General features: G+C 43.2%; 1 protein-coding gene across 7 annotated transcripts in view; it reads left to right on the top strand.

Moving 5' to 3' along the window:
* DENND3 (DENN domain containing 3) overlaps positions 1-15,092 on the top strand; it is a 44,844-nt gene extending 29,752 nt beyond the window's left edge. For 4 of the 7 annotated variants that reach the window (XM_083749007.1, XM_083749005.1, XM_083749008.1 and 1 more), the window contains exons 15-24: positions 1,527-1,789; positions 2,629-2,799; positions 3,707-3,836; positions 4,191-4,298; positions 6,101-6,237; positions 6,864-7,024; positions 8,614-8,747; positions 11,340-11,452; positions 11,571-11,708; positions 13,389-14,868. In XM_083749007.1, the coding sequence (XP_083605133.1) occupies positions 1,527-1,789; positions 2,629-2,799; positions 3,707-3,836; positions 4,191-4,298; positions 6,101-6,237; positions 6,864-7,024; positions 8,614-8,747; positions 11,340-11,452; positions 11,571-11,708; positions 13,389-13,589 (1,556 nt within the window). In that variant the 3' untranslated portion in view covers positions 13,590-14,868. Of the gene's footprint in view, positions 1-1,526; positions 1,790-2,628; positions 2,800-3,706; positions 3,837-4,190; positions 4,299-6,100; positions 6,238-6,863; positions 7,025-8,613; positions 8,748-11,339; positions 11,453-11,570; positions 11,709-13,388 lie in introns of all 7 variants that reach the window. The other 3 variants (XR_014566771.1, XR_014566772.1, XR_014566773.1) reach the window with 1 other exon arrangement.
* The last annotated feature ends 1,520 nt before the right edge of the window (positions 15,093-16,612 follow it).

The raw sequence follows: 16,612 nt of genomic DNA, 5'->3' as shown, positions 1-16,612 counted from the left end.
AAAATGGTAAATTGATAATAGTTGCTGAGGTATTTTTTTCAGAAGGCAGTTCTGCAGGCACAGATGGTACGTATAGCAGCAGCTGATTTTGGTTTTATCTGTGGAACATGGCGGCAGGTTTAGCAATTGTTTTGTGATTGAGGTCTAGCCATCGCCCTGCTGTTGCTTCTCCATGTCTTGCTACGGATCCGTTTCTCCCGTTCCTTCTGCGACTGGGTTGCCCACTTCGTCTCACTTGCCCCATCTCCTCTTGCAAAGCCTATTCCTTATGAAGCCACTTCTTCCATTCAGAAAAAAAAGAGGATAGATACTTGAATTCGAGATGTTAGGGGCCGTCATGGCAGAGGCAGCAGGCCAGGAAGAAGAAAAGCGAGAGCTTACTGTTTTTATTTATATTTCATTGAAAACTTTCAGTGGAGGAATAAACTGGAGGAAGGAAGGAAAGAAATACAAAACAAAAAGAGAAAAGTGCTGCAAACTGTGACAAAATACAATGTACGGGTATATAAATAATATGATTCCAATGAATATAAAATTATTAACAAGTCGTTATAATTTTTATAAATGCATTCCAGATATCATTATATTTATCCATACACAATGTCCAAAAGCAATCTGTTCATATGTTGAGTTATCATATCTTGTATCCATTGATCAAAGGTATTCTCTTTCCAATGAACCAATATCAGTCTTTTAGCTGCAGTAAAAGTGCAAAGAGTCCATCTAAGTTGACCCGCTGTCAAACCCCATATTGTTGGCGTATGGTTTAGGATAATATTATCATCTGACAATTTTTATCCCCCCTCCAGTAGTATTTATGCATCCTAATAGGTAAAGGTAAAGGGACCCCTGACCGTTAGGTCCAGTCATGGACGACTCTGGGATTGCGGCGCTCATCTCACTTTATTGGCTGAGGGAGCCATGTGGAAGTAAAGCTTCCAGGTCATGTGGCCAGCATGAGTAAGCCGCTTCTGGCGAACCAGAGCAGCACATGGAAACACCGTTTACCTTCCCGCTGGAGCGGTACCTATCTATCTACTTGCACTTTGATGTGCTTTCGAACTGCTAGGTTGGCAGGAGCAGGGACCGAGCAACGGGAGCTCACCCTGTTGCAGGGATTCGAACAGCCGACCTTCTGTTCAGCAAGTCCTAGGCTCTGTGGTTTAACCCACAGCGCCACCTGCGTCCCTATTCATGCTAATACTTTCCTCCAAAAATTCTTAAGCGTTGGACATTGCATAAACATATGTTTCAAAGAATCATTTTCCCTATTACATCTCCAGCGACATGTTGTCATAGATAATCCCTTTCTATAAATTCCAATAAATTCTAAATGTTGTAAGACGTGGTTTATAATCTCAAAACACATTTGCCACAGAAGCTAAAACCTTTTCCCACTGCTTGGGTAAAAGGAAGAACTAGTTTGGCTTCCTGTGTCAGGTGAAACCAGGTTAGCCTGACTTTTCTCAGGGTGTCTCAAGTTGTGTAGAAATGTTAACAGGAAATAATGGTTCCTTTCATTTAAGGACATCAGAAACAAATAGACCCAGAAACATTTAAGGACTTTTACACCTACTGGAAGGAAACGGAAGCAGAGGCGCAAGACGTAAACCTGCCCCCCAGTGTGATAGAACGCTTAGACAAAAACGAATGTGTCTACAAGTTGTCGTCCTCTGTTAAAACGAACAAAGGAGTTGGGAAAATAGCCATGACTCAGAAGCGCTTGTTCCTTCTGACTGAAGGAGTTCGGCCCGGCTACCAAGAGATTGCAACTTTCAGGGACATAGAGGTGAGTGCGACATAGACTCAATACCCAAATTCCCTAATTTTGAAGATATTTATTATACAACTTATATCCCAGTTGGTGGCCTTTATAGAGGCTTTTTATATATTTATGTGCTTTAGGGCTGATGGTGGTATGCACAAGAAATAGTTGAGGCAACCCTATATCTGAAACAGTCATTATCATCTTGTGTACATGTTTGGCTTTTAACATCAGTTTTGCCATACCAAAGTTTAATTTTTCGGGTCAAATTGTGTCTGGGGCATGTTTGGCAACCTATTCAGTGCTGGAAATTAATCTCTTAATGGAACTTGCATGCAAACTTTCCCACCCCCAGCATTTTAATAATATCTCATACAATACAATCCGGGGGCTCTGTTGCATCTGCTGCAGGTTTGGAGAACCTTTGGCCATCTGGGTGTTGCTGAATTTCAGTTCCTATCAGCCACAGCAAGCATAGCCAACGGCCAGGCATGATGGAATTTGTAGTTCCGCAACATCTGGTGGTTTGTCCACACATGCTGTACTGTGACCATTGTTTGTTTAGAGCAGGCATGGCCAAACATGGCCCTCTAGCTGTTTTGGGACTACAATTCCCATCATCCCTGACCACTGATCCTGTTAGCTAGGGATGATGGGAGTTGTAGTCCCAAAACGAGCTGGAGGGCCAAGTTAGGCCATGCCTGGTTTAGAGAAAAGCAAGTCTCCGGAAAGAGCTTAGCATCCGAGGAACTGAAAAAGTTACGGGGAAGGGATTTGGAGGAGACGGCTGTGTAGCTGTACTTTGCCTCACTTCAGTTTTCAGTTCTCATTTCTCCGTCTTCTCCCACTGCCCCCAAACCCAGGAAGTGAAGAGTACGACAGTTGCTTTCCTGCTTCTCCGGATTCCCACCCTAAAGATAAAAGCCGTGTCCAAAAAGGAGGTTTTCGAAGCAAATCTTAAATCTGAATGTGATCTGTGGCACTTGATGGTGAAGGAGATGTGGGCCGGGAAGAAAATGGCAGATGATCACAAGGTCTGGCACTTTGAATTGGCAGTTGAAACATGTTTTGTATTGTCAAAAGAAAAGTTTTATACGCTTTTACTGTCCCGTTGACCTTTCAAATTCCCATGTTTTGCTCGCCTTCAGTTGTAAGAGAAGATTAATAATTAGAGAAGTGAAGTGACCGATTTTGCAAAGACTGCAGCCGTCATTACAAAAACCACGATACTGTTGATTAATGCGCCTGACATCTTCTGTATCCGTATTTTAAACAACCGCTTTATTGTATGGCTTCCTTGGCGCACATTTCAACCTGATTCTGGATGGATTGGTGCAGTCCGTTTTTACTGTTAATTGGATGGTAGTTAAAGGTCATGTATTTCCTCCCCTAAATTGGGAAATTAATAAGTAAATAAACAAAGGTTTCATATTCTTTGATTAATTTGGTAATGTGATTATATAGAATATTGCATTATGCACACATGCAAAGCTGAATGGGAGGATCATGGACATAGACATTGGGAGATAAACATGGGCTTTTTCTTTTTCTTAAAACAAAAGGAACAGAAGGCAAAAAGCAAGTATTATTATTATTTATTGAATTTACCGTATTTTTTTGCTCTATAAGACTCACTTTTTCCCTCCTAAAAAGTATGGGGAAATGTGTGTGCGTCTTATGGAGTGAATGCAGGCTGTGCAGCTATCCCAGAAGCTAGAACAGCAAGAGGGATTGCTGCTTTCACTGCGCAGCGATCCCTCTTGCTGTTCTGGCTTCTGAGATTCAGATTATTTTTTTCTTGTTTTCCTCCTCCAAAAGCTAGGTGCGTCTTGTGGTCTGGTGCATCTTATAGAGCGAAAAATACGGTATATACTGCCCTATACCCGGAGGTCTCAGGGCGGTTCACAGAACATAATGGCTTCTTTTCATTTTGTCCCCTAGGACCCTCAGTATATTCAACAAGCACTTACAAACGTTCTCCTGATGGATGCAGTCGTGGGTGTACTGCAGTCCTCTAAGATCATTTATGCTGCTTCGAAGCTATCTTACTTTGATAAGATGAAGAATGAAGGTGAGCTGGTTTGTGGCTTAAATGCTCCTGCTAAAACCGTTGTTCTGTATCTAAGAGCATCGTCCAGAACTCTGTTGGTTCAAGGCATCTCCAATCATGCACCAAGCCCAGGAATACCTAGGGGCCAGAGTACAGTGTGTCAGAGTTTGACTGCACCCAAAGGCCCAGGGCTAATAGTAGGAGGAGCAGAATGCTAGGACCTGTTGTGTGACTATTCTGACTGCCTTCCAAACGGACTTCTGTTTTCGTTCTGTGACTGGCTTTTATTTCTTCAGGCATTTGCACGAGTTTATGCTCCTGGGCCTGACAGTAACTTTGAAAAACAACATCATGTATTTGTCTGTTCTTCTTCAGTGCCCATGATGGTCCCCAAAACAACAAGAGAAACACTCAAGCACAAGATTAATCCATCAGCTGGGGAAACTTTTCCACAAGCAGTAGAAGTCTTACTTTATACACCAGGTATTGTTGTTGTTTAGTCGTTTAGTCGTGTCCGACTCTTCGTGCCCCATGAACCAGAGCACGCCAGGCACTCCTGTCTTCCACTGCCTCCCGCAGTTTGGTCAAACTCATGCTGGTAGCTACAAGAACACTGTCCAACCATCTTGTCCTCTGTCGTTCCCTTCTCCTTGTGCCCTCCATCTTTCCCAACATCAGGGTCTTTTCCAGGGCGTCTTCTCTTCTCATGAGATGGCCAAAGTACTGGAGCCTCAGCTTCAGGATCTGTCCTTCCAGTGAGCACTCAGGGCTGATTTCCTTAAGAGTGGATGCGTTTGATCTTCTTGCAGTCCATGGGACTCTCAAGAGTCTCCTCCAGCACCATAATTCAAAAGCATCAATTTTTCGGTGATCAGCCTTCTTTATGGTCCAGCTCTCACTTCCATACATCACCACTGGATACAGCAGGTATGGAATACTGTATTCCTGGAAGGAGTGCGTGTCAGGGAACAATTGGAGTTGGTGGCACTTGGTGACATTACAGCACCCCAATGTGTCGGGATGGGGTATGCTGGCTTCTCAACAAGTTGGGGTAGATAACAGAAAGAGGCCTCCTGGTGAGATATATGGCCGAGGAGAGGAGGCAGTAAGAACTCTGGTATCCTCATTCCAAGGCCAAATAGTTATCTCACTAAAAAGGGACGCGGGTGGCGCTGTGGTCTATACCACTGAGCCTCTTGGGCTTGCCGATTGGAAGGTCGGCGGTTCGAATCCCGCAATGGGGTGAGCTCCTGTTGCTCGGTCCCAGCTCCTGCCAACTTAGCAGTTCAAAAGCATGCCAGTGCAAGTAGATAAATAGGCACCGCTCTGGCGGGAAGGTAAACAGTGTTTCCGTGCGCTCTGGTTTCCATCTAAGTATTCTGTTGTGCCAGAAGCGGTTTAATCATGCTGGCTACATGACCTGGAAAGCTGTCTGTGGATAAACACCAGCTCCCTCGGCCTGAAAGCGAGATGAGCGCCGCAACCCCATAGTCGCCTTTGACTGGACTTAACCGTCCAGGGATCCTTTACTTTTTACCTTTATTTATCTCACTATTCTGTGTAGGCTAAATCAGGGTTTCCCATAATTGGGGCTCCAATTGTTTTGGACTACAATTCCCATCACCCTTTACCACTGGTCCTGCTAGCTAGGGATGATGGGATTTGTAGTCCAAAGAAGAAAAAGCTGAAGACACAAGTTTGGAAAACCCTGAGCTAAATGACGCATGTCAGAGTAGTTCAGGAGTGAATACCGTACTGCAGTGGTTCTCAGAGGCTGTGGCAGAAAAGGATGACATTCAAGGACAATCAAAGGAACATATAAGTATTTCAGTGTAGTATAGCATAGTATCAAAATAATTTATTTTGGCTATGCAACCAGAAAAAGTGTTTCTTCTCTTTGTGCTCCTGCCAGTCTAGAAAGTGCCGGTACTTTAAGCTGAAGCGTGGTTCTTACAATCACCACCTGTGTTGGAAATAGTTCAGGAGCAGGTCTTCCGTGTAAAGCTGATGGATTGAAACCTGCATCCTCTTAATTCTTGGCTCTGTTAAGCTTTGTAAAATGCAGGGACTGTCTTGAACAAAAACACAGTGAAAAAGGTAACAGCTGAGGGAGACGTTAATAGGCATCAGAAATACAGCTGCTCTTCACAGTGTTCCCCAGTATCCCAATCTGTAAGATGGCATAGCCAGATGTATACTCTTAGATAGTACATTGCTCGATAATGTATTTCATTCAAACGTATTTTATATCAAGTGTGTCACTGTTTTCTGCTTCCAACGCTTAGGGCAACTTGATCCAGCAGAAAAGCATGGGGATGCCCACCCAAAATTATGGTGTGCCTTAAATGAGGGGAAGGTGGTCGTGTTCGATGCATCTACATGGTCCATACAGCACTATCTTAAAGTAGGAAACTCTAAACTGGTAAGCAACACTGTGCAAATACTGCATAATACTGAAGCGTGCATGGGTGTTTTGACTTTTTAAACTTTTCCATCCTTTTAGTTTTTGTTTTGGTAGAAGTGAGCTGTGTTGGGTTTTTTTCTGTTTCATTGTTATTTATGTGGCAATATATTCTGTCCAGATATACTGTATCAGGAAATCCAGGGAATGGCACAGAAGGAAAACCACCTGTGTTTTCTTCTTGGGCGGTAAATAGTGGCTAGCTGCTAATGAAATTGACGCACACTGTTTGGAATTCTTCAAGGCTTCACTGAGAGATGGGGGCAGAGAGATACTGCCGGGAGGACCTGAGAGGCTCAAGTTTCTAAGCAGCATATATCAGAAAGGGGTACAGGTGTTTCCTTAAGTTCAGTAGAGACAGATGCTTCTCCTCCCTCAGAGAACAGTGTTTGGGATAGGGAACTGCCCATCCGAGAGACTCCAGGTTACAGACAGTTAAGTGGAATTTCACCTCTGGAAAACATTTGTGTGTCTTTCAGAATCATCAAGGCTTTTCAGGGATTTAACGTTTTGGTGTGATATTGAGAGCTTCCATGTTGCAGTGATATAGTCTTGCTGAGTATTTCTTCTTCTTCTTACAAATGCAGAATTGTATGGTAATGGTGGAACAAAGCCAAGTCTGGATCGGTTCTCAGGACTCCATTATTTATTTGATCAATACCCACAGCATGTCTTGCAATAAGCAGCTGAACGACCATCGCTCCGAAGTTGTGGACATCATTGTGAAAAATGGAGATAGCAGCTCCAGGTCAGCTGAATATATAGTATGGCAGGTTCTCTTGTTCAAAGACCAACTGGGATTGTATCCTGAGTGTAAGGGACCAGGGGAGAGCGAGAGCGAGAGAGAGAAACTTCTATTGGTGGACCCCCTTTTTCCTCAAAGTGTTTCCCTCAAAATGGAACTATGATGTACTGCCAAAAACCAGATTGTGAACCTCCTGATAGGCAGCTGCTTGAGGAATTTCTGAGCCCCTGTTTCTTAGGACCTCTAGGTGAAAAATGGAGAGCAGCTTTGACTTTATTTCTCCCCAAACCTAGAGGACACAGAACTTATTAACAAAGCTTAGTGGAAACTATTGTTGGAATACAAGGGGGTAGCTTTGCAACTGTGCAGTCTTAGCATGTGGGGGAAATTTTAGTGAGAAGTTCATTTTTTTAAACCCAATAAAGCCAAATGTCCAAGGAATTTCATGGGGAAGGAAAAGGAAGCACAGTAAAAGGGTTGCACATGAGAGCTGTGGGAACTACAACCATTCATGGTTTTTGCTAGAGAAGCTGGATGATGCACCAGTTTGTAAAACATTTCTGTTCTCTTGCGCATGTCTGGGTATCCACTTGAAATATTTCACCTATAAATTTTAAGGGAAAAACAGAGATGGGGAGCCTGCACTCCTCTTGTCGTCCTGCACTACAAAATCTCTGACTCCTGGTCATGCTGGTTGTGGCTGATTGGGAGGTGAAGTCCAATAATTTCTGGAGGTCCAAAGGTTCCCTTGCCCCGAGGTAGTGGCCGGTTCTCTCCTGTCGCCGGCAGAACTTTCTAATCCATGAGATGCGTCAAAATAGCAAGAAAACTCCTTGCAAAGAGATGAGCTTAGAAACTAGAAAATGTACGTAATTCGTCTTCTAGTCACATTTTTGCCTTTTGTCCAGGTGGATGTTGGGGAGGTATGAGCATATTTGAAATAAGAGCAGACCAGTTTGGATGACACCAGGTTTGAGCTGAGGTCTTAGGTCCAAAATCTGGTTCCTCAGTAGTGTGTGTGTCTCTCTCAATATCTAATTCATGAGATCGGATATAGTAGGCTATTTTACGGATATCAACAGTAGCGCAGCCCTAAAGCAGGAGAAATGTTATTGGACAAGTTTTAGTTCACTCCCACTGTGGTTACTACTCATTTGTCTGGAAAGTATGAGCTAAAAGATTGCATTGAAGGGAGGCTAGAATCTAGATATCACAACACTTGGAATGCGATTTTTTTTAGCTTAAAAGCAGGAAGGGTAAAGGTAATGTTTGAAGATTGAACAATACACACCACACACACACACAGACTTCTCGGGCAAATAGTGATGTTTCGGTTTTTGAACATCGAAAACCTGAAAGTAAATGCTTCGGTTTTTGAATGCTTTTCGGAAGTTGAATGTGCCACACGGCTTCCGTATTGAGTCTTGCGTAAGTAAATGCTTCGGTTTTCAGACGTTTTGGAACTCGAGTGGTCTTCCGGAATGGATTATGTTCGAAAACCGAGATACCACTGTATTACTTTTTATGTCGACTTTTAAAAAAAAATTGTAACACATGTCCTAACATCACGTACTTTCCTTGCGCATGCGCAGTGAGGCCTGTTCTTGCAGCGTGGACGGAACAGTGATTATGTGGGACATCAGCACCTTGAAAGTCAACCACCGATTCCAGCTGCCCTGTGAAACTCTGACTGCTATCAAATTCCACAGTAACAGGCTTTGGTGCTGTAAGTTTCCTGTGTCTTCATCTAGCTGAAAAGAATGTAATTTAAAAGGAAGAGGGTGGGGAAGCCACATCTCACTTTGATTCATAAGAAATCAGCCACCTTCAGCCTTTCCCTGCTCTTTCTTGGAGACCGTCAGCCAAATGCTTATAATAACTTTAGCTGAAACTGTGGGACTGGTTAATTTAAATTTCATTTCTGGGAAGACTCTTCCTTGCTGCAAATGTAGGCATGTTGTTTCAATGCTTTGTCAGAAACATTTATCTGCATTAGGAAGAGAGCTCACCTGGTGCTCATGAACCTGACAAACTCCTATCAGAAACAGAAGTTTTCCTAACAGCATTGGTATTTCCCTTCAATGCTTAATAGGAAGAAGGCAGCACCAGAAAATAGGGGGAGCCCCCAAAAGGTGCAGTGAACCAGATTAGGGTCCCAAACACGTTCCCTTTTCTTTCCTGTGAACCATTTACAGTGGTACCTCTAGTTACGAACTTAATTTGTTCCGGAGGTCCGTTCTTAACCTGAAACTGTTCTTAACTAGAGGCGTGCTTTCACTATTGGGGCCTCTTGCTTCCGCTGCGCTGCCGGCATACGATTTCCGTTCTCATCCAGGGACAAAGTTCTCAACTTAAAAGTAACTCTTCCAGCTTAGCAGAGTTTGTAACCTGAAGCGTTTGTAACCTGAGGCGTTTGTAACTCGAATAGTTTTGCTAAACTATTCCATAGTTAAGAATATTAGTGTTAAGGTTAGAAAAAAAATACAAGGTGTGGCCGGAAAGTTGGGTGAATGGTCACAGAAATCGGACAGAAATCTGATACAACGCACCATTGACAATGTTCGTAGAACTTTTGGAAACTTCTGGAGGAGTCCTCTTTTCATACTGCTTTCAGTTCCCTCGTCACAGCAGCTTGGACATGTGAAATGTTGGGAAATCTGTGCCTTTTCAGGGCAGATTTCAGTTTTGGAAAAAGAAAGAAATTCGGTGGAGCCGGATCGGGAGAATTTGGAGGGTGGGACAACTCAGTAACCTCAGGAACGATTTCACTTGGAATATGAAATCCTTTTGCCATCCTTCAGATGGGCAAACGCTGATCCCACATCAATAACTCTTGAACTCTGTCACCATTTGCTGCCGTTCTGCTTGTTGACGGTCTGCCAGACTGAGGGTCATCTTCAATGGTTTGCCACCTGTTATGCCTATTGGGTGGTTGCTCGAGAGAGAACAGGCAAGTTCCCTCACTGGTCTTTTCAAAAGCTTTATTATTGGTGCGAAGCATTTACAGTGCAGAACGCCTAAACTCCATGTCTTCCTCAGTCATTAGCAGAATCTGAGAGTGGGCTGTCCTTAAACTTTCCCCAGCAGAGTAGTTTCTTGACCTCCAGCCGACGCCTCCCTTCTCTGCACGAAAACCTACTGCACAGGGAAGCCTTGGGTAAAGGGGGACCTCCCTCCCCCCCCCTTTGCTCAGGCACGGTGTCCTGGCGCTGCCTTGCATCCCCCGAGCCCTGCAGCTCTTCCCCACTTGAGGCGGGACCTCCCTCCTCCGCTGAGGAAGTGCTGCTTCCCACGATATTTGGGGGCTCTCTGTAATCCAGCTGCCCTTCCACCTCTCACCACTGAGCTGATGGCAGTTCCCTGACACCGCCCTTCACGGAAATGCTTAAACCACTCATACGCTGTCTTTCGGGTTACAGCTTAATCTCCGTACACAATTGTGAGCATTTCGTGGGTTTCCGATGCCGATTTACCCCATTTGAAACAGAATTTCATATTGACTCTCTTCTCCATTTTCACTCGCAACGCACTGCACTATTAACATCGCAAGGGGTCGTTGCCTTAGGAGAGCGAGAAAAATTCTCTGGGATGACTCACACACCGGCCACCACCCCTTTAATCTTCTACCCTCGGGCAGGAGATACAGAAGTATAATCAGCCGTACCAACGGGCTAAAAAATAGCTTCTATCCGTGGGCTGTTAGGCTGTTGAACAGAAAATAACATAGCGAAATTGACTTGCGAGGTGGTGTGTTGTTCGATAAGAGATTGAATGTTTGGGGGTGGGGGAGGGAGGCTCGTTTAATTTCATTGTACACAGGTTGTACAATGACAATAAAGGTATTATTATTACTAAACAGCCCCAAGACGGACAGGTCATGGCCAAGAGTTTAGACTAAATGTCATCCACCTGGAGAAGGAACTGGAGAACCACTCCAGTATTTTGCCAAGAATAAAAACGGAGAAGCTTTGAGAAGAAAGTGAGAGTTTCCAATGCATGCTGTGGTTCATGGGGTCACGGAGAGTCGAACACGACTAAGACGACCAAACAACAACAAAACAGCTGCCACATGAACGTAGGCTGTCAACAAATGCTGAGACACCTGGGCATATATTAGCTGAGATATGGACAGACACCTCCCACATGTCTCTGTGAATCCATCAGTTCCTATTATCACGTACAGGGGTGATTCACCCTACTTTTCGGTCATGCCTTGTATCATTTAGTGTAAAGGATCCATGCACCACCATCTTCATTTCTGCTTTAATGAGACAATAATATCTTTGTCACTAAGCGCTTTATGAATGTTTGTTTTAAGGTATAGGGAGCTGTATTCTTGTCCTCTCAACAAACGGTATTATTCGGCAAAGGGTACAAATGGAAGAGAACGTGAGAGCTACGCCCTTCCTCTGTTTCCAGTTGTTCCCCGAGGTATGTAACAGTAGATTGCGGCAGTCAATTTGTTAATAGCACCTTAACCTAAACGTGCTAGACAGTCGTTTGCATTAATACGAGTATTCTCTTGCCTCTCTCTTCGCTTTTGCCTTAGAGTGAGCAAGTGCTGGCATCATGTTCAGCGAGCACTGAGTTGTATTTCTGGAACATGACTGATCTCTCGACACCCTCTCAAAAGATCAGCCTGCAAGACTGCTCAGAGATCACGTGTATGATGAAAGTTAAAAACCAGGTAAATCGGATGCAAAGGAACTCTGCTTGCCTCTTGTGGCTTATTCAGTGATCTCAGCTATGATACAGAAGTCTGCCTAGGTTTATGCAAGAGCTGCTTGCTAACTCCATTGAATTGTGGTTCATTGAATTAACTTCTCCCCTCTCTATAATTACAAGCTGCTTTTGAAGCTCCTCTCAGATTTGCCACATCACAAATCTAAAGTTCTGTCCGGCTCATGGATTTGGTTTCAGGCTTCTTTAGCTATAATCCTCTCATTGTTTAATGAACCAGCCACACTTGGAAAGTATTTTTTTGTATTTTTCCTTCAAGGAAAAATTGCGTAGCTTTTTCATAACGCATCCAGAATTAGTGAAGGCAAAATGGTATGTTCTGTCATTTATCAGTTTGCTTGTATCTGACAGCCTGTGGGTAACCATACTCTCCCCTTCCTAGTTATAACTACCAACTATTTATAATTTACTTACAATGGAGTGGGCAGTCTCAAATACCTTATTTTAATTTAAATAACAATTACTGTACTACTCCGTGTATAAGACCAGGTTTTCCCCCCTGTAAAATGTATGTTTAAAAGTTGGGGTCATCTTATACATGGATAGTGCATAGGGTGGATGTTTGATTGGTTGCTGCCACGGCTGTCAGTGGCTTTTGGGCGTTTTATGGTTTTTGCGTCAATGGCGTTGATTGGCTGACGCTGTGGTAATAGGGCGGGTGATTGGCAGCTTCTGCCGGCGAGAGGACAGTCAAGAGGTAGATTTTGTGATGCGTGTTGAGCGATTTTTGGCAGCCCCCCCAAAAAAGGTCAACACCCCTGGGTAATCCCCCAAGCTCAACAACTCTGTGCCATCTCCCCCATTTTTTTAAATTAGAGTCCCCCCAAATAGGGGGTGTCTTATACATGGAAAAGTACGGTAATATAAGCAGATGGTGATGCTAGCTTACATGGTTACTAAATGTTAAACTTCACTTGGCTATGCAGCTAACATGTTCATAGAATCATAGAGTTGGAAGAGACCACAAGGGCCATCGAGTCCAACCCCTTGCCAAGCAGGAAACACCATCAGAGCACTCCTGACATATGGTTGTCAAGCCTCTGCTTAAAGACCTCCAAAGAAGGAGACTCCACCACACTCCTTGGCAGCAAATTCCACTGTCGAACAGCTCTTACTGTCAGGAAGTTCTTCCTAATGTTTAGGTGGAATCTTCTTTCTTGTAGTTTGGAACCATTGCTCCGTGTCCGCTTCTCTGGAGCAGCAGAAAACAACCTTTCTCCCTCCTCTATGTGACATCCTTTTATATATTTGAACATGGCTATCATATCACCCCTTAACCTCCTCTTCTCCAGGCTAAACATGCCCAGCTCCCTGTTGAGTTGATCCATATTACTATGCAGTTCTCTGTTTTCCTGTTTCAACAAAACACCTCAGAAATGTATGCTGAGGCATTAAAGATGAGCTATATATTTGTGTCTCCTGAAGGTGATCACATATGCCAAAATAAGTTGGGCATTAGTACTTACATTAATAAATTAGCTATTAGTCACCAGTTTGAGGTCTCCCCTCCCCCCTACTTTCTTGCAGCTGCTCTTGTTACTGCTGGAATAAATGATAAAATAATCCATATTCACATCCACAATGGAAATACAGTATTTTGTTTTAAAAGGACGTGTTTGCCTTTCAGATATGGGTTGGCGGCAGAGGTCTTTCTCAAGGCAAAACCAAAGGAAAGATCTATGTGGTTGATGTGGAAAAGAAAACGGTGGAGAAAGAATTGGTTGGGCACATCGACACGGTGAAAGCTCTTTGCTCAGCAGAGGACAGATACGTTCTTAGCGGCTCTGGAAAGGAAGAAGGGAAGATAGCAATCTGGAAGGTTGAATAAAGTTCAGTGTTTCAGTTTTGTTTAATTCAGTTTTTAAGGCACAGAGAGTCCGTAGGCTTCAGTCTTGTGCGTATCTTGTTCTTCCTTCAATGTTTTAACTTATCAGATCACTTTTCAGGGTAATTGTTCTAGAATTTCTGTTCTAGAATAGCAGAAGTAAAATTATATTATGACCATGAATACACTGAGTAAGAAACTTGAAAATGCACTAGGAAATCATTGAATGAGTCTTTAATATCAAATTGTAGATACCACCTGAAGTTTATTATTTGCTGCGTTGTAGGATCAGTGGAACAGTATAATCGGGTTCTGTGCTTCCTGAAAGACAAGCCGTTGCAGTGCAATTAATCGGGCAAAGTCCGTTAAGCTTAGAAGGGTGAAAGATGACTATTGCCCTTAAGATTATATAGGGTCTTTTAAATGGGATAAGTTGGTTGCCAGAGACCTGCCTTTTCCTGGCTTACCATTGTTGATCTCAAGACTTGTTCCAGGTTGAGTTACTCCACTGAGAATGAATGAGGATGCATTTGCAAGAAGGGAGGTTCTCACTACAGTGTAGAGATCACTATAGTAAAATATAAGCTTTTCCCGCCCAAGGTGAGATTTTTTCCACTAGCAATAGTGCATTGAAGAAATTTCCCCTTCTGAGGATTGTGGTTACTTGCTGATCTGAAAGTAAATTGTAAATCAGGTTCTCAGTGCCCTAAAAGTGGGACTGCTGCTTTCTTTGTTTATACGTTTAACACACTCCAGTGAGATGGAATAATTTTATATTGTACCTTAATTTTCAAAGGTGCTCCCATTTATTTGTGAACATAAGCTATGCCACTCCTCCCTTTTCAAATGCTCTGACTTCCTGCAGCCTTTCAAAAAGTTTGCAAGTTACATTGCCAGGTGCATCACACAAAATGCCGACTTGAAGCAACTGGTGCTCTGATACGTTTCCCTTCAACAGACATTCACATCAGGAGTCCTTGCTCACAAATGAGTCGTTCCCCTGCCATTTTTTGATATTTATAGCTGAAATGTAAATAAGCAATTCTGTCCTCCAACTTTTTAACATATAAAGTAATTACATAGTGAGCCTGAAGGAAACTTTTGACGGCCTTAACTTTCGTATTGGGATAGTGTGTTGGATAGCGTTGTAAAGACAGAAATATTTGCTATTTTTGTAAACAGTTTAATAAAAGATTGAAGTGTTACAAATTGCTAATTTCATATACCCTATGAGTAACAGAAGGATTTCTATCTACTAATAAAACCATGCCTTTTTGGAGTAGCTGAAGCTAACTTTTCAATTTTTTAGCTACTGAAAAATCTGTACTGAATGTAACGGGTTGGAATAGTGAATACAAAGATCAGCTTGAGAAGGACAGGCTTCATACTTCAGCTGACATCAAACATCTTTATCCAAATACGTGTGGAAACTGTGACTTATGTATTGCACTGCCATGTCTACCTCTAAGAGGAGCAGATTTCTCCAGCAGGTAAAGGGTAAGGGGACCCCTGACCATTAGGTCCAGTTGTGGCCGACTCTCGGGTTGCGGTGCTCATCTCGCTTTATTGGCCGAGGGAGCCGGTATACAGCTTCTGGGTCATGTGGCCAGCATGACTAAGCCGCTTCTGGCAAACCAGAGCAGCTCGCGGAAACGCCGTTTACCTTCCTGCTGGAGTGGTACCTATTTATCTACTTGCACATTGACGTGCTTTCGGACTGCTAGGTTGGCAGGAGCAGGGACCGAGCAACGGGAGCTCACCCTGTCGCGGGGATTCGAACCTCCGACCTTATGATCGGCTTGGAGAGAGATGTGAGGGTGACTTCCAATAGTTTATTTGCTTTTGCAATGATGAGGCGCTTCCTTTTAAGTAAGCACACCTGAGTTTCCAGCATGCACACAAAACATTTGTCCAATCTGGTGCAAGATCACTCTGTTCTCCTTGTAGGACCTTCATAAAAGAGCAAGCAGGTAAAAAATGGAAAACAAGCGAGGTCCCAACCAAAGAAGAATGGTGACTTAAACTGATGCGCACAGCTTGCAGATTTAACATATAGAAAGAATAAGAGAAACAAGAAGAATATATGTTTAAAGAAGACTGGGAAATGTTTACTGATTATTTGGGTGAAAATTGTATACACTTAAAAACACTGGTAGCATTAAGATAAATTCAACAGTGTAAAGAAGTTTTGATGGTGTAACAATGGATTACTGAATGGTTTAGTTCATATAAAATATGCAGGGATGTATGGTATGCAAAATGAACCACAAAAAGAGAAGAAGGGAAGTCATTGATTTAAGGTCTAAATGAATATTTTGAAATGTAAATTATTATTTTTCAATTATATATATATGAGCAAGCAGGTCAGCACAGAGTAAAATTTAACTGGAACCTGAAGTATTAATGGCACCAGAGATGAGGCACGCAGCCTTTTTGTAGACCACCACCAAGTGAAATTTAACAAGCCACCTGAATTATTAGCAGCCAGTCTTTCAAAGATAAGTAGTACACAGCTGTTGTGACTTTCCTTCATTTTCGAACTCTGATAGCATCGGAGCTTTGAGAAGCATTTGTGCTGATTTGTACTCATGTTGCTTGTATCAAATGAAAGGACATATATTCTAGGCAGCACCAGCAATGGATACAGCAGTCGCTGCTCTGTTCACCGTTTGGTCGTGCTAAGACACAGCTCTTGAGCATGGTGGGTTTGCAGTGTAAGATGGTGCACTGGGGACAGCAAATGTGTCAAACTGGTACTGGGCACCTTCTGTATTGCTCACTAAGCTGGGCACAGAGCATTCTCCACGACACTCCTTGCAATACCAAGGGCCTTGCGGCCGGTCTCTGCCATTCTTTTCAATGCAGGGAGCAAAGTAAAGAGAAGCTTTGGTGCTCCAGTAGGTGCTGGAGAAAGGACATAAGAAAAGCCATGCTGAATTTATTGATTAGATTTCCCTCCCACCTTTCCTCCAGGGAGCTGTATCCGCTGGCATGTATTACCCCCTTCCCATCTTAACCTCACAACA

Source organism: Podarcis gaigeae (assembly GCF_964106915.1).
Source record: "Podarcis gaigeae genome assembly, chromosome: 7".
Classification (NCBI taxonomy): domain Eukaryota; kingdom Metazoa; phylum Chordata; class Lepidosauria; order Squamata; family Lacertidae; genus Podarcis; species Podarcis gaigeae.
Note: the sequence above shows the minus strand (reverse complement) of the source record. Positions and strands in the feature narration are given on the sequence as shown.